The sequence below is a fragment of the Aedes albopictus genome, chromosome 2, assembly GCF_035046485.1.
Source record: "Aedes albopictus strain Foshan chromosome 2, AalbF5, whole genome shotgun sequence".
NCBI lineage: Eukaryota > Metazoa > Arthropoda > Insecta > Diptera > Culicidae > Aedes > Aedes albopictus.
In genome coordinates this window covers 71219342-71233679 of record NC_085137.1, presented here as the reverse complement: position 1 = coordinate 71233679, position 14338 = coordinate 71219342, and the positions used below count along the sequence as shown (strand labels likewise).

The window sequence follows — 14338 nt, the reverse complement described above, 5'->3', positions numbered from 1 at the left end:
GGAATACCTCCAGATTCCTCAAGAATTTTATCCAGGTATTTTTGCAGGAACTTCGCCAGGAAATTCTCCAAAAATTACCCCAGGAGTCCCTTCAGGATTTTCTCCAGGGTTTGTGAGCTGTGAAGGAAATTATGTCAGTAATTTCTCCAGGAAACCTACTAGAGATTTCTCCAGAAAATCATCCAGTAATTCTATCAAGGATTCGTCTAGCAATTCCCACAGGAATATCTCTAGGAATTCTTCCAGGCATTCATCCAGGATTTTATCCAGAAATTTCTCCGAGAACTCATCCAGGAATATCTCTAGGAATTGCTCCTGGACATCCTTCTGAAATTATGTCAGCGATTTCTCTAGAAATTTCTGCAGGATGCCCTCTAGGGATTTCTTCAGAGATTCTTCCAGGCTATTTTTTCAGCAATTCCTCCTGGAATTTCTCCAGGAGTTGCTTCAGAGATTCCATTAATTTCTCCAGGGATTTTCCCAAAGATTCCTCCAGGAAATCCTCCAAAAAATCATCCAGGAATTTCACCATGAATTCTTGCTGGGTCTCATCCGAGAATCCCTCCAGGGATTACGTCACGAATTTGTTCAAGGATTTCTCCAGGCATTCCTCCAGCATTTTCTCTAGATTTTTCCAGGAATTATTTCAGGGATTTCTCCTCAAATGTCATTAGAAGTTTCTCAACAATTCCTCAAGAGATTTCTTCAGAAATTTTTCTAGCGATTCCTCCCAGAATTCCTCTGGGAATTTTTGCAGAATACTCCTGAAATTTGTTTGGGGTTTCTTCTAGAAATCCCTCAAAATATTTTTGCAGAAATTTCTGTAGTTATTCCTCCCAGAACTTATCCAGGGATTCCTCCAGGTATACTTCCAGAAATTCCTCCAGGGATTCTACAGGGTTTCCTCTAGGCATTCCTGTAGGAATTCCTGGAAAAAATATTGAAGAAAATCATGAAGAAAATTCTGAGAAGGTCCTCAAAAGATATAAACAAAAAAAAATAAGCTCCAGAAGAAATGATGCGTGAGTGAGAAAAAACTTTAATCTTGCAGAAATTGGCAACCGCTACCAGCACTACGTAGATTTGTGTAGAACAGGTGAGCTGTTTTCAACGTATTGTACAAAAAACATCAGCATGACTGCTGAAGGGTTAAATAATGCTTTTAGGATATAATGTTATCATATTCATCGTGTTGCGCTTAGTAAGAAGCTAATACATAGATACAAATTTGCTAAGGGTGCTTGTCCACCCATTGGTGATGGGGCTGCGTGTTTGATCACGACAGTCCATTTGCTGCATCTTTCTCGATTCGCTTCAGCAAAGAGAAGTGAATATGAATGGAGTGAGGCGAATATACAGATCCTTGCACTCACTTGTATTCAGATACACTCATTTGCTATTCTCTCATCTCAGAAGCCTGCAAACAAAAAAACAGTGTATGGAGGCGTTTTACATTGGAGGTTTAGCTAAAGTTTGTCAAACAAAGTAAGGGTCGCACACGTATACCAAAACCGTGGCAGAGCTATGAATGCGACTCTCCATGGAATGAGCATAATTTGCATTCATCATCTCTTACGGCTTCAATATGCGTTTGCGACCTTTACTCTATTTAGCGAACTTTTAGATAAAACTGCAAAGTAATTTAGGAATTCCTCCAGGGATAACTTCAGAAACGTCTACAACAATTCCTCCAGCAAATTCTCCAGAAATCCTTGAGGGATTCCTTCAGAAATTCTTCCACGAATTTCTTCAGGATTTCCTTCAGAATTTTTTCCAGGTATTCCTCCAGGAATTTATCAAGGAATTTCTCCTCTAGGAATGAATTTCCTCCCAGCATTCCACCAGGAATTTCTCCTTACATTCTTCCGCGAATTCCTCAAGACATAGTCCCAGGAACTCTCCCTGGAGTTCACCCATGAATTCCTCCAGGCATTTCTCCAAGCATTCTTCCAGAAATTCCTTCAGAGATTCTTTTAAAAATTACTTTAAGGATGGATGGATTGCTTGGGAAATCTTCCGATAATTCCTCCACGGATCATTCCAGAAATTCTTCCTGGAATTGCTTCAGAAATTCTCCCAGAAATTATCCATGAATTCTTCTATGGGATTTCACCTAGGATTCCTTCATGCATTCTTTCAGGAATTCCTCCAGACATTTCTCCAGGCTGCCCTCCAGAAACTCCCACAGAATTTCTTCAAGAGATTCCTTCAGAAATTGCTTCAAGAATTCCTCCAGCAATTTCTTTAGAGATTTTTCCGCGGATTTCATCATGAACTCTTCCAGGTTTTTCTCCAAGGATTTCTCAAAAAATTATGCTAGGAATTCCTCCAGGACTTTTTCAAGGAATTGCTTCAGAAATTTATCCTGGGATTTCTAAAAAAAACCCTCTGGGGGTTCCTTCAGGAATTTCTTCAACGATTCATCCAGGAATTTCTCCAGGGTTTCCTTCAGGCATTCCTCCTGGTATTTCTTCAGAAAATCCGCCAGGGATTCCTTCAAGAATACCTCTAGGGATTTCTCTAGGATTTTTTGTTTTATTTTAATTCATGTGTACTTTAACTTAAGCTAATTCTACACTCACCAGGAAATTGTCCTGAAGTTTCTGCAGGCATTTCTCTAGAATTTCCTCCAGAAATTGCTTTGGGGATTCCTCCAGAATATCCTGAATCGATTTCTCCAAGAATCCTACCAGGGATTCCTCAAGAGATTTTTCAGAAATATAGCCAAGGATTCCTCCAGGAATTTCTCCTAGGATTCCTCCAGAAATTCCTCCGGAAATTCCACCAAGGATTCCTCAAAGAACTGCTCCAAAAACACCTATCGGAGTTCCTGCTGGAATTTCTTCAGAAATTTCGCTAGGGATTCCTCCAGGAATTTTACCAAGAACTCCTGCAGATTCCTCCTAGAATTCATCAAGATTCAGGGATTCCTCCACAAATTTCTCCAGAAATGCTCCAAGAATACCCCGAGGGATTTCTTCAAGAATTACTCCAGGGAGGTCACCAAGAATTGGTCCAGAAGTTCCTCAAGGGATTCCTCCAGGATGGAATTCCTCTAGTGCTCCAGAAATTTATTTCGGGATTTCTTTGATAATTTACACAGAGGTTCCTTTAGACACTTTTTAGATTCTTCCACCATTCAGGGGAACAGCCATGAATTTCTTCAGCATTACATGAAGTTTTTTTTTTCAATACCTTAAAGGATTTCTAAAGAAATTCCTCCAGCGATTCGTATTAGAATTGTTTGAGATAATTTTGGAGTGATGCATACAGGAGCCAAACAAATTCTTCAAAAAGTCACCCAGGAATTCTTTCGCGAAATATGTTAGGAGTTCATCTACGGATTTGTTCAGGAACGCATCGATAAATTCATTCAAGAAAATTTCCTGTAGCTCCTGTAAAGGAATTCCTTCAGAAACTCATCCTGCGATTCTTTCAGGAATATATCCTGAGGTTATTTTTTTCTCCAAGAAATCCTTCAATAAATTATCCATTGATTTTTTCAAGAACTCCTCCTTCCTATGGAAGTTTTTCCAGGGATGCTTTGAGGGTGTTTCTTGAGAAAGTCCTTCAGATATTATTCAAAAAAAAAAATGTCAATAGACTGTTTCATAAATTCCCCCGGGAATGCGTAAAGGGTTTTCTCCATCGATTGTTTTAGGACTTATCCTAGAATCTCTTCAATTATTGCACTAGGGATCTTTTTCCGAGTTTTGTGTAGGGATTTCGCCAGAAACTTCTCTTAGAATTTCTTAAAGAAATTTTCCAGGGATTCGTTCAGTAATCCCTCCATCAGTATCTGCAGAATTTACTCAGGGATTCCAGCAGGAACTTTTACAATAGTCCTCCAGGGATTCTTCCAAGTCACTCACATGTCACAGAAGGGTCAAGGTAGCGCAGGTTCGGGTTGTGCAAAAGTTACAATGACTTACTTTAAAGGAATAGGCACTACAATGTGCCAGGAATTCCTGTAGAAATTCCTTCTCAAATTCTTGAAGGTGTGATCGGGGAACTCCAGGGAGAAAAACGTACTCGGTGGTTCAACAGTGAACAAAAAGGAACTATATTTGAAACGTCTATGTTACGCGGGGTCTAGTTGAGGAATGAGCCGGGCTCTTGACCAGGCTTGTTATTTTCACTAACAAGGGTGTTGCTAGGGGCTCCTAACAACGTGATCCAGGGGGAAGGCGACGACCGATTGCCTACTACGCCAACACAAATCCATCCAGATTTTTCTTTCTCATTGCAGCGATTGGTCAAGAAATTCCTTCAGGTGAATTCCAGGATTTTTCCATGAATTCCATTATTTGAGAATTCTTCGGAAGTACCTCAATAAAATTCTTCAAGAATTTCTTCAGGGATTCACTTCGGGGATTCTTACAGGCATACCTCGAGGGTTTACTTTAGTGAAAGTTTCAAGTCATTACGAGAACAACTTCAAGAATTATTAATAGGATCATTCCAGGAATATATGAATGATCCTAAGGGCCCATATAGCCAAGGCGGTAAACGCACGGGTATTCAGCATGACCATGCTGAGGGTGACGGGTTCGATTCCCGGTCGGTCCAGGATCTTTTCGTAAAGGAAATTTCCTTGACTTCCTTGGGCATAGAGTATCTTCGTGCCTGCCACACGATATTACACATGTAAAATGGTCATTGGCAGAGGAAGCTCTCAGTTAAAAACTGTGGAAGTGCTCATTGAACACTAAGCTGAGAAGCAGGCTTTGTCCCAATGAGGACGTTACGCCAAGAAGAGGAGAGAGGATGAATGATCCTATAGATCCTGTAAAAATGGAATTATGTTCTGAGATGAGCATATCCAGTGTAAGTGTATTTAAAATCTTCTTTAGGAAAATTCCGGCAAGGATGTACTCGGAACGGTTCAACTGAAGGTTTATTCTTAGAGGAATAGAGGTCCAGAACATACCAAGATTGCTAACGAGCATAGATAAACTTGATGATTACAGAAAGAACTCCAGTTAGTCATGAACGACATTATGTAGACAATTTAAAAAATCTTTGGACATGTTCTACTGGAGAAAATGTTGAACGAAATCATTAAGAAAATTCTAAGTTAGTCCTAAAAAGAGTTCGTATTTTCCAAAAAAGTTCAGCTATGATTACTTATGAAAATTTTTTGACTAAAGGGCACAGTTTCTTCCTAAGATTTCTTCCCTGACATTCGGACGTCCATCAGCCGCCCCTAACATGGGCAACAGACGCTGTTGTGAGCCACTCCTCACTACAGGTTTGCAGAAGCAACTCACTGTCAGCCTGCGACCAAAGTTCAGACCAGAGTTGGTTACCCGATCTTCTCTAAGGTTGCTCGCAGCCTGGCCGTTGCCACGCGGATGTAGGTATAGAAGTTGCTGGACAGAGGCTAGTGATCTCAACGGGATCCGATTGCGAACACACAAAGAAAAGAGGAACACCAAAAATTGTGACGGACTAACTCTTATTGCATTTATTCAAACATCAGAGCATGTTTTCTTACTGTCCTTTGGAAGATACACAGGACTTAATCTTAGAGGTTATTGGGGAGAGTTTACCCTTAGCTGACGCGAAACTATCCTCGGAGCATTCATATTCGCTTTTCTTTTTCGTCATGCAGTCCTTGAACGCTTTCTGCTCTTCGTCAATGACTTTCTTCACGTCGCTGCCCATCGATTTGAAACACCCTTCAATCTGAAAGAAAATTGTCAGCTCGGTCATTATATTTGATGTTCGAATTACAGGAATTATCACAAACCTTGGAAAAACTTCCGAGTCTACTGATAGCTTCAACCACCGGATTCCTTACTTCCGACTGAAGATCATTATTCAAAGCTGATCGAAGATATTCACTTTGAATGTTGTCCACTTTGGTATCCTTGTCCAGGATTGCCACCACCTTGTGGTAGGTATTGACAGGATCATTTTCGCCACCACCTTCGCCTCCTCCAGCGTTATCGCCTCCTTCGTCACCACCTGTACTTTCTTCCTTGCCACCATCACCTTCTGAGTCATCTCCTTCATCTTTCGATCCTTCGGCATCCTCACCATCGGCATTCTCACCATCGGTATTTTCACCATCGGTATTCTCACCATCGGTATTCTCACCATCAGCATTCTCACCACCGGCATTCTCACCACCGGCGTCTTCACCATCAGCATTTTCTCCGCCATCCTCTTCATCTGCCTTACCTTCTTCTTCGCCGCCATCTTCACTTGCGCCGTCATCTGTCTTTTCTTCTCCGCCCTCGGTCTCATCGCCGCTTGCATCATCAGGACTTTCCTCCTCACCTTCTCCTTCCTCGCCTTCGGGCCTGGGCCTGGATAGCACAATGCCTATCAGGCAGAACACCATGAACAATTTTACCAAGGGTTTCATTTTAGCGCAAGACGGGATGAGATGATCGTAGAGCACGAAGATCTGAATAATTTGTGTGAATATGTGGTATCGTATTTATACTAATTACCGCTGTTACAAGTGCTTGCGCGCGGGCCTTGTTAGCACAGTTGCCTAGATTGCCACAGGAAGATCGCAGAGCAAACATAAACCAACAAAGCTCATGAGATCAATATTTGTCAATCTCGATTTGCATTAACTATCAATCATGGGATCTAATGTGGCCATATGCAAATCTATCACGCCTGAGTACATTGTAATGCAGAACAGATTCTCGGTGTTTGTACAACTGTACCGAGCAGTAACAATCGAGCATCTACCGCAAGCTCAATATAAAGTAAGAAACAGCAACGATAGTGCATCACTGTCGTAAGCAACTTCAGGCGTTTCTCCGATAATATGAGATCTCTTTTGGTATTATTTGCGGCCTTGTGCCTAGTCGGATTCGTGCTCGCAAAGCCTATCCCTGAAGATGATACAGAAGCCACAACAGAAGAACCAAAAGCCGAAGATGCGGCAGAACAAACGACGGCTGAGGATGCCGGAGGAAGTGACGGAGAGAAAAACGACGACGAAAAGCCAAGCGATGATGCTTCAGCTAACGATCAACCGAAGGACGTAGAAGGAGAAGGAGACGGCAAAGAATCACCAAAAACCGAGGGTGAAGCCAAAAACGATCCTCAGGAAACGTATAACAAAGTCATCGAGCTGCTGGATCAAATCAAGGTGGATAACGTAGAGAATGGATATGAGCGATCCGAGCTGACATCAGACTTGCAAACCTATCTACGTAATCCGATAGTGGACGCAATCGGAACGGTTGGTGACTTTTCGAAGGTTTGTATCCCTAAACGTTTAAGTTCGCATATTAATTTAATACATTTGAATTCTTAACGCCACAGATTGCGGACTGTTTCAAATCCATGGGGGACGAAACGAAGAAGGCGATCGAAGAGGAATTGAAAGCGTTCAAAGAATGTACCGACAAAAAGGACAGCGATGAATATCAATGTTCTAAAAATCACAGCACAGTGCAGGGAAAAATCGCCAAAATAAGTTCTACGATCAATTCGTGTGTTGTTTCTAATAGGGCATGATCTTTGGAACAAGCAAATATATTTACTTGAATTACCATTACAGAGGTTTTTACATTTTTTTTAAGACACGAACACGTCTAATGCTTCCAGTGAGCTATTTTCTCTGTGAAGGAAGCACGACACTAGACAACGGACTAGCATGCAACGCCCAGTGGTACAGCCGAAAACTTTTCCTGACAGCTGCGGCGGGAATCGAAACCGCGCTACTTAGCACGATGCGACTATATGTTTGGTGACCTTAGCCGCACGATCACGAAACCACACATTTGATACTAGATAGAGACTGCTGTTCACCACTTTGCAGAGGGCCGAATTGAAAGATCTCCATCATGAGCGATTGCCTGTGGCCAGGACAAATTTCTGTAGACTTTCTTTATTAGGGTAATTCTCGCTGAGACCGGCCCACTATTTACACCTTGTCTTAAGAAATGTTTAAGGTGGCGATTTTCTGAAAGACCTCGGTAAAAAAGTAAGGAAAATGCATTTGGTTACTCAAATTGATGGACCCCTCGTTAGTTAGAGCCACAACAATATTTGCAAACCCCTCGATTTTGGTCAAATGGTGACTCATTTAAACCGTTATAACTCAAAAGTATCTCCAAAAACCACCTCAAAACGAATTGTTGTTGAAAAGAGGAAAGATGCAGCTACTACTTATAATTATAAAAACTTGGGTCGGCCATATTGATTTTGGCTGCCATCTTGGATTTTTATACCAAAACATTTTTTTCAACATGATGGCAACCACCGATTTTCAAAATTTTTGCATCAACTGAAAGCTGAGACATTTATACATAACATATAAAAAAATTAGAGATGTCTTTTTTTCCTATCAAAAGTTATCTGCAGTTTTGTAAATTAAGCCACGTTTTCTCCATACATTTTCATGCGCACCGGCAACGGCATCCAACAGCATCCGAGTTTACGCCTGTATGTATTGTTCGTGTAGTTGAAAATCGGAATTTTTGACACGCGAAAATCGATTTTTCTCCTAAACCGTGTGTCGGGTACAGTGCGCTGGATAGAGGGCCAGGTCCGCTGTCCAGCGCACTACGTCCGACGTTGGGTTTCACGTATGGATTTCGAGAAAATGAGATTGTCGGGTGTGGGGAAACTTCGGATTTCAACCGCGACGACAATATACACAATGGCACTTGCCGCAAAATTTGGGTAAATCGGAGGTTCGTTTCCGTTTTTGACTGTTTCTCAATGATGCGGGCATTGCTTTTATAACTTTTTTAGTGTTTTGAAACGCTTAAACCTTCAGCTTTCCATTAGTGGGTTTAGATTTTAAATTCGTGTTCGTAAACACTGCGAAATAACGCTGCATTTATGTAAACGGCCGGCACCGGGCCCAGTACACAAAAGTGGCTTGGTTTACAAAACGGCAGATAACTTTTGATAGAAGAAAAAGACATTTCTAATTTTTTGATGTGTTGCGTATAAATGTCTCAGCTTTCAATTGATGCAAAAATTTTGCAGTGGTTGCCATCATGGTGACAAAAATGTTTTGGTATAAAAATTCTAGATGGCGGCCAAAATGAATATGACCGACCCAAGTTTTTATAATTATAAGTAGTAGCTGCATCTTTCCTCTTTTCAACAACAATTCGTTTTGAGGTGGTTTTTGGAGAAACTTTCGAGTTATAACGGTTCGAATGAGTCACCATTTGACCAAAATCGAGGGATCTACTAAAAATGTTGTGGCTCTAACTAACGGGGGGTCCATCAATTTGAGCAACCAAACGCATTTTACTACTTTTTTGGCAAGGACTTTCGGAAAATCGCCACTAAAAATATTTTTGAAGACAAGGTGTTAATAGTGGGCCGGTCTCAGCGAGAATTACCCATTATCCTTTAGGCATCTATTGATGAAGGCCTGCAAACGTTGAATGTTCTCCACTGATACACACCAGGTTTCACTGCCCATCTACCGTAAAGCCAGAAGGGTTGACCGTGTTTACATCCAATGATTTGGTCTTGTTGACGTTGATGGTAAGATCTGCCACCGAGATCATCGAGCTTACTCTGCACGAAAATGCCCTGTACTGTGCTTCAATGTGGCCAATGATTTTCTCAGGGGCATCCTTGCAACTGAGGGCACCCTACATGTTTTGGTGATTGAGACTGTCGAATGCTTTTTGGTAATCAATGAACAAAAGGTAGAGAGTTTCTTGGAATTCATTGATTTACTCCAAGATGATACGGTGCGTGACAAGAAGATTGAGATGGAAAAGTAAACGTGCAATTTTTGGCAGAAGTTCATGATGAATTCGATAATAAATTTTATTCTTTTGAAAATTATTTCTGCAAAATCCGCTCCGTTGATTAGTAAAAACGTGCGAAACGCAAAAACCTCGAAATCCACGCCAGCTGTCCTGCATGTATTACAATATAGTGGTGTGGCACAGATCAGTGGTATGCAAGCAGAGGCCACGGGCCTCATATGGTCATATGGGGGGGGGGGGGGGGGTTCGGCCTATGACCATTTTGTATGGACAAATAAAATTTTTTGTATGGACTAATGAGCACGCGGGGGGGGGGGGGTTGAAAAGTCCCAAAAAAATGACCACGTGGTTTATGGACAGCCCCTAACTGAAAGCCCTAGGTTGCGAATGTTTCTGGAATTCTGCATCTTAAGGAGCACTAATTATAATAAAGTAGCTAGTAGGTACGTTCCTAAGTTACGATCACGGGCAATGCAATGATTTTGAAAGAACCGAAAGTCCTAGAAGATGGTGTTATTGTTTTTAGAAGTGCTGTAAGAAAGTGAAAATAGTTTTCAGATTATGCGTCTCAAGAAGTATTTATTGTAGTATTGTGGCATGATCAGGAGCATGAGCATGAGCATAGATGACCGCACAATTCGTAGTTGCTACTCCGTGATTGAACAGAGCCATCGAAATTGCACAAGGAACCATTGATAGGGCTTGGGACTAGGTTACTATTCTCAATGAGCACAGTTCGAGAACTCACAAGTAATGTCAATGACGGCGCTGGCCACGTCCTTACGGTCATCGAGGAGGGAAGGGATTGTTAGTAAGACAACCATTGTTTATAGAGACCGGAAATCCCAGTGTCTCCACGATTGTCTTGAGAAGGAATTTTTGTTACTATGGTAGGGTACATTGTCAGGTCCAGGAGTCACCTATGGTTGGTGATGTGATCTGACAATGGATCAATAAACACTAACTTTCGCTCATAACCGACCGCTTTTCTATACGAAAACATGTCTAATTAAAGAAATCCTGACGCGCGTCTCCACTTCATTAGGAAGCCTTAAGCCCATTCCACACAGGAATGAACTGAACGCGACAAAGGACAAACCAATGATCCAAACCATATGCATTTACAACAAGAAACAACACAGAACTAAGCACCCGCGCATCTATTGTTTTCTTTTTCGCGCGAGACAATGGCGAACGCGATCGATTATGCTGCAAGCATTTATTGTAGTATTGTGGCGTTGCAAAGCTCAGTAATTCCTAAGCTGGGTCACGGACCATGCTAATTTCGCAAGAGTTAAAAATCAAAGGAGAATGTGTGAATGTTTTTTTAGATTCTGCGTCTCAAGGATCACTTATTACAAAATAATGGTCTTGCAAACCCATGATAATTTCTAAAGAACCCAAAAGTGAGCGCACAATGAAAACGTTTTTCAAAATCTGCGTCGTATGGAGTGCACATTACAGTACATATAGTGGTGTTGCAAAGCTTAATGTTTCCCAATACAGGATCACTTTAAAATGTGAAAATGTTTGTCGCATTGTATATCTCAAGTGGTACAACTATCCATATAGTTGTGTGGCAAAATTCAGTGATTGCGAGTTTATGTTCAAATGCCACGCAAATCTTCCAAGAATCGATAGTGTTGCAGGAAGTGCAAGTATCTTAGGATTGTTATATTATTTTCAGTGTTACTTGTGACGAAGAATCTCTAAAACATTTGCACATCTTCCTGGCACTTTCAATTCTTCAGAAATTCACGTGACCCGTAACTCCACTGAACTTTGACACACAACTATATACACTAAGGTCTTTTTTTACACGGTTTTTTTTTACTCGGCTTTTTTTACACGGTTTCGCGAATTAACACGGTTTTTTTTACACGGATTCGCGAATTAACACGGTTTTTTCAACTTTCTCGCGCTAAGTGTCTAGAAGGGAACTTTTACTAAAAGGAAGAAATGGGATTTATGGGAAAGGGTTGCAAGGGAGTTGAAAAGTGGTATGAGGTGAAGGCGGATGATGATGTAAGAGGTCTGCAGGAAAGGGATGTGTGGGGGGTCTGTTTCTTGAAGGAGGGAGGGGGGTTAATATATGGGGGGCTAAAAGGAGTTAAATGGGGGGTTTCCTAAAGGTGATTTTTGGAGTATGGTTCAGCGTCCTACAGGTCCATGGAGCATAGTTCTGAAGAGAAGTAATTTTATTCAAGGATATTCTAGGGCATCCAAGAACTTCCGCGAATAAAGGCCTTAAGATCTATAAGCGTAATGGATGGGTTGTAGTCACATTACTGATACGGTGCAACATCCTACATGTCCATGGAGCATAGTTCTGAAGAGATATTGTTTTCAAGGATATTCTAGGGCATCCAAGAACTTCCGCGAATAAAGGCCTTCAGATCTACAAGCGTAATTAGTTACATTACTGATACGGTGCAACATCATACAGGTCTTTAGAGTCTAGTTCTGTAGAGACGTAGTTTTTAAAGATATTCTAGGACCTCCAAGAACTTTCGAGAGTTCAGGCCTGAAAATCTACGAGCGTTATCAATTAATTTTTGCTATATTATTGATAGGGTGTAACATCCTACAGGTCCATGGAGCATAGTTCTGAAGAGAAGTCATTTCTAAGGATATCTTAGGGCATCTAAGAGCTTCCGCGAGTAGTGGCCTTAAGATCTACAAGCGTAATCGATGGATTGTAGTTACATTACTGATACGGTGTAACATCCTACATGTCCATGCAGCATAGTTCTGAAGAGATGTTGTTTTCAAGGATATTCTAGGGCATCCAAGAACTTCCGCGAATAAATACCTTAAGATCTACAAGCGTAATCGTTGAACTGTAGTCACATTACTAATACGGTGCAACATCTTACAGGTCCTTAGAGCATAGTTCTGTAGAGACGTAGTTTTCAAAGATATTCTAGGACCTCCAAGAACTTCCGAAAGTTCAGGCCTGAAAATCTACGAGCGTAATCAATTATTTTTGCTATATTATTGATGCGGTGTAATATCCTACTGATCCACGGAGCATAGTTCTGTGGAAAAGAAACTTCCCAAATATGCTCTAGGTCATCCAAGAATTTCAACGAATAAAGAATTCAAGATCTACAACCGAAATGAATGGATTTTTGTTAAATTACTGATACGGTGTAACATCCTACAGGTCGATGGAGCATAGTTCTGAAGAGAAGTTATTTCCAAGGATATCTTAGGGCATCTAAGAACTTCCGCGAGTAGTGGCCTTAAGATCTACAAGCGTAATCTATTGATTGCAGTTACATTACTGATACGGTGTAACATCCTACATGTCTATGCAGCATAGTTCTGAAGAGATGTTGTTTTCAAGGATATTCTAGGGCATCCAAGATCTTCCGCGAATAAAGACTTAAAGATCTACAAGCGTAATCGATGGATTGTAGTCATATTACTAATACGGTGCAACATTCTACAGGTCCTTAGAGTATAGTTCTGTAGAGACGTAGTTTTCAAAGATATTCTAGGACCTCCAAGAACTTCCGAGAATACAGGCCTGAAAATCTACGAGCGTAATCAATTATTTTTGCTATATTATTGATGCGGTGTTTTATCCTACAGATCCATGGAGCATAATTCTGTAGAAAAAAAAACTCCCCAAATATGCTCTAGGTCATCCAAGCAATTTCCGCGAATAAAGAATTCAAGATCTAATAAATGGATTTTTGTTAAATTACTGATACGGTGTAACATCCTACAGGTCCATGGAGCATAGTTCTGAAGAGTAGTTATTTTCAAGGATATTCTAGGTAAACCAAGAACTTTCGCGAGTAGTGGCCTTAAGATCTACAAGCGTAATCGATGAATTGTAGTTACATTACTGATGCGGTGTAACATCCTACAGGTCCATGGAACATAGTTATGAAGATAAGTAATTTTCAAGGATATCTTAGGGCACCCAAGAACTTCCGCGAGTAGTGGCCTTAGGGGCTGTCCATTAATTACGTAAGGGATTTTTAACGATTTTCCGACACCCCCACTCCCCCTTGTAAGATTTTTTGTATGAGAGCCCAAAATTTTTTATATGGCTCGTAAGATTTTTCAAACCCCCCCCCTCCCCCTATAAAACCTTACGTAATTAATGGACAGCCCTTTAAGATCTACAAGCGTAATCGATGGATTGTAGTTACATTACTGATACGGTGCAACATCCTACAGGTCTTTAGAGCATAGTTCTGTAGAGACGTACTTTTCCAAGATATTCTAGGACCTCCAAGAACTTCCGCGAGTATAGGCCTGAACATCTACTAGCGCATTCAATCAATTGTTGTTACATTTTCTAGCGTATTCAATCAATTGTTGTTACATAGGTAATTTCTTTGGAAATTTCCTTTACTGTTAAAGTTTTTTTCAGACAGTATTTTAGGAATCCCTTTAAAAATATGTTCATGAACTCCTCCTGGAATTCTTTCAGAACATCCTCCATGAATTTTGGTAAGACATTTCTCTTGGAATGTTTCTAAATATTTTTTAATAAATCCTTGTAGGAGTTCAATCATGGGTTTCCGAGGGAGAGTTTTCAGCATTTTCTTTAGCAACTCTTTCTAGAACCATTTCAGAAAAATCCCTAAGATAGTTTCACATAA

The 14338-nt window shown here is 40.8% G+C and overlaps 2 protein-coding genes across 2 annotated transcripts; one reads left to right on the top strand and one right to left on the bottom strand.

Annotated features, from left to right (window-relative positions):
* Window positions 1-5441: 5441 nt before the first annotated feature.
* On the bottom strand, window positions 5442-6434 carry LOC109416267 (30 kDa salivary gland allergen Aed a 3). The gene is made up of 2 exons (XM_062849863.1): window positions 5753-6434; window positions 5442-5688 (listed from the first exon to the last, which is right to left on the bottom strand). Exons 1-2 carry the CDS (start codon window positions 6371-6373, stop codon window positions 5494-5496), a joined length of 816 nt encoding a protein of 271 aa, XP_062705847.1. The 5' UTR covers window positions 6374-6434; the 3' UTR covers window positions 5442-5493.
* Window positions 6435-6731: 297 nt separating this feature from the next.
* On the top strand, window positions 6732-7523 carry LOC109423903 (30 kDa salivary gland allergen Aed a 3-like). Its single transcript, XM_062849864.1, has 2 exons — window positions 6732-7228; window positions 7294-7523. The coding sequence occupies exons 1-2, from the start codon at window positions 6791-6793 to the stop codon at window positions 7486-7488; spliced, it is 633 nt and encodes a 210-aa protein (XP_062705848.1). The 5' UTR covers window positions 6732-6790; the 3' UTR covers window positions 7489-7523.
* Window positions 7524-14338: the final 6815 nt, after the last annotated feature.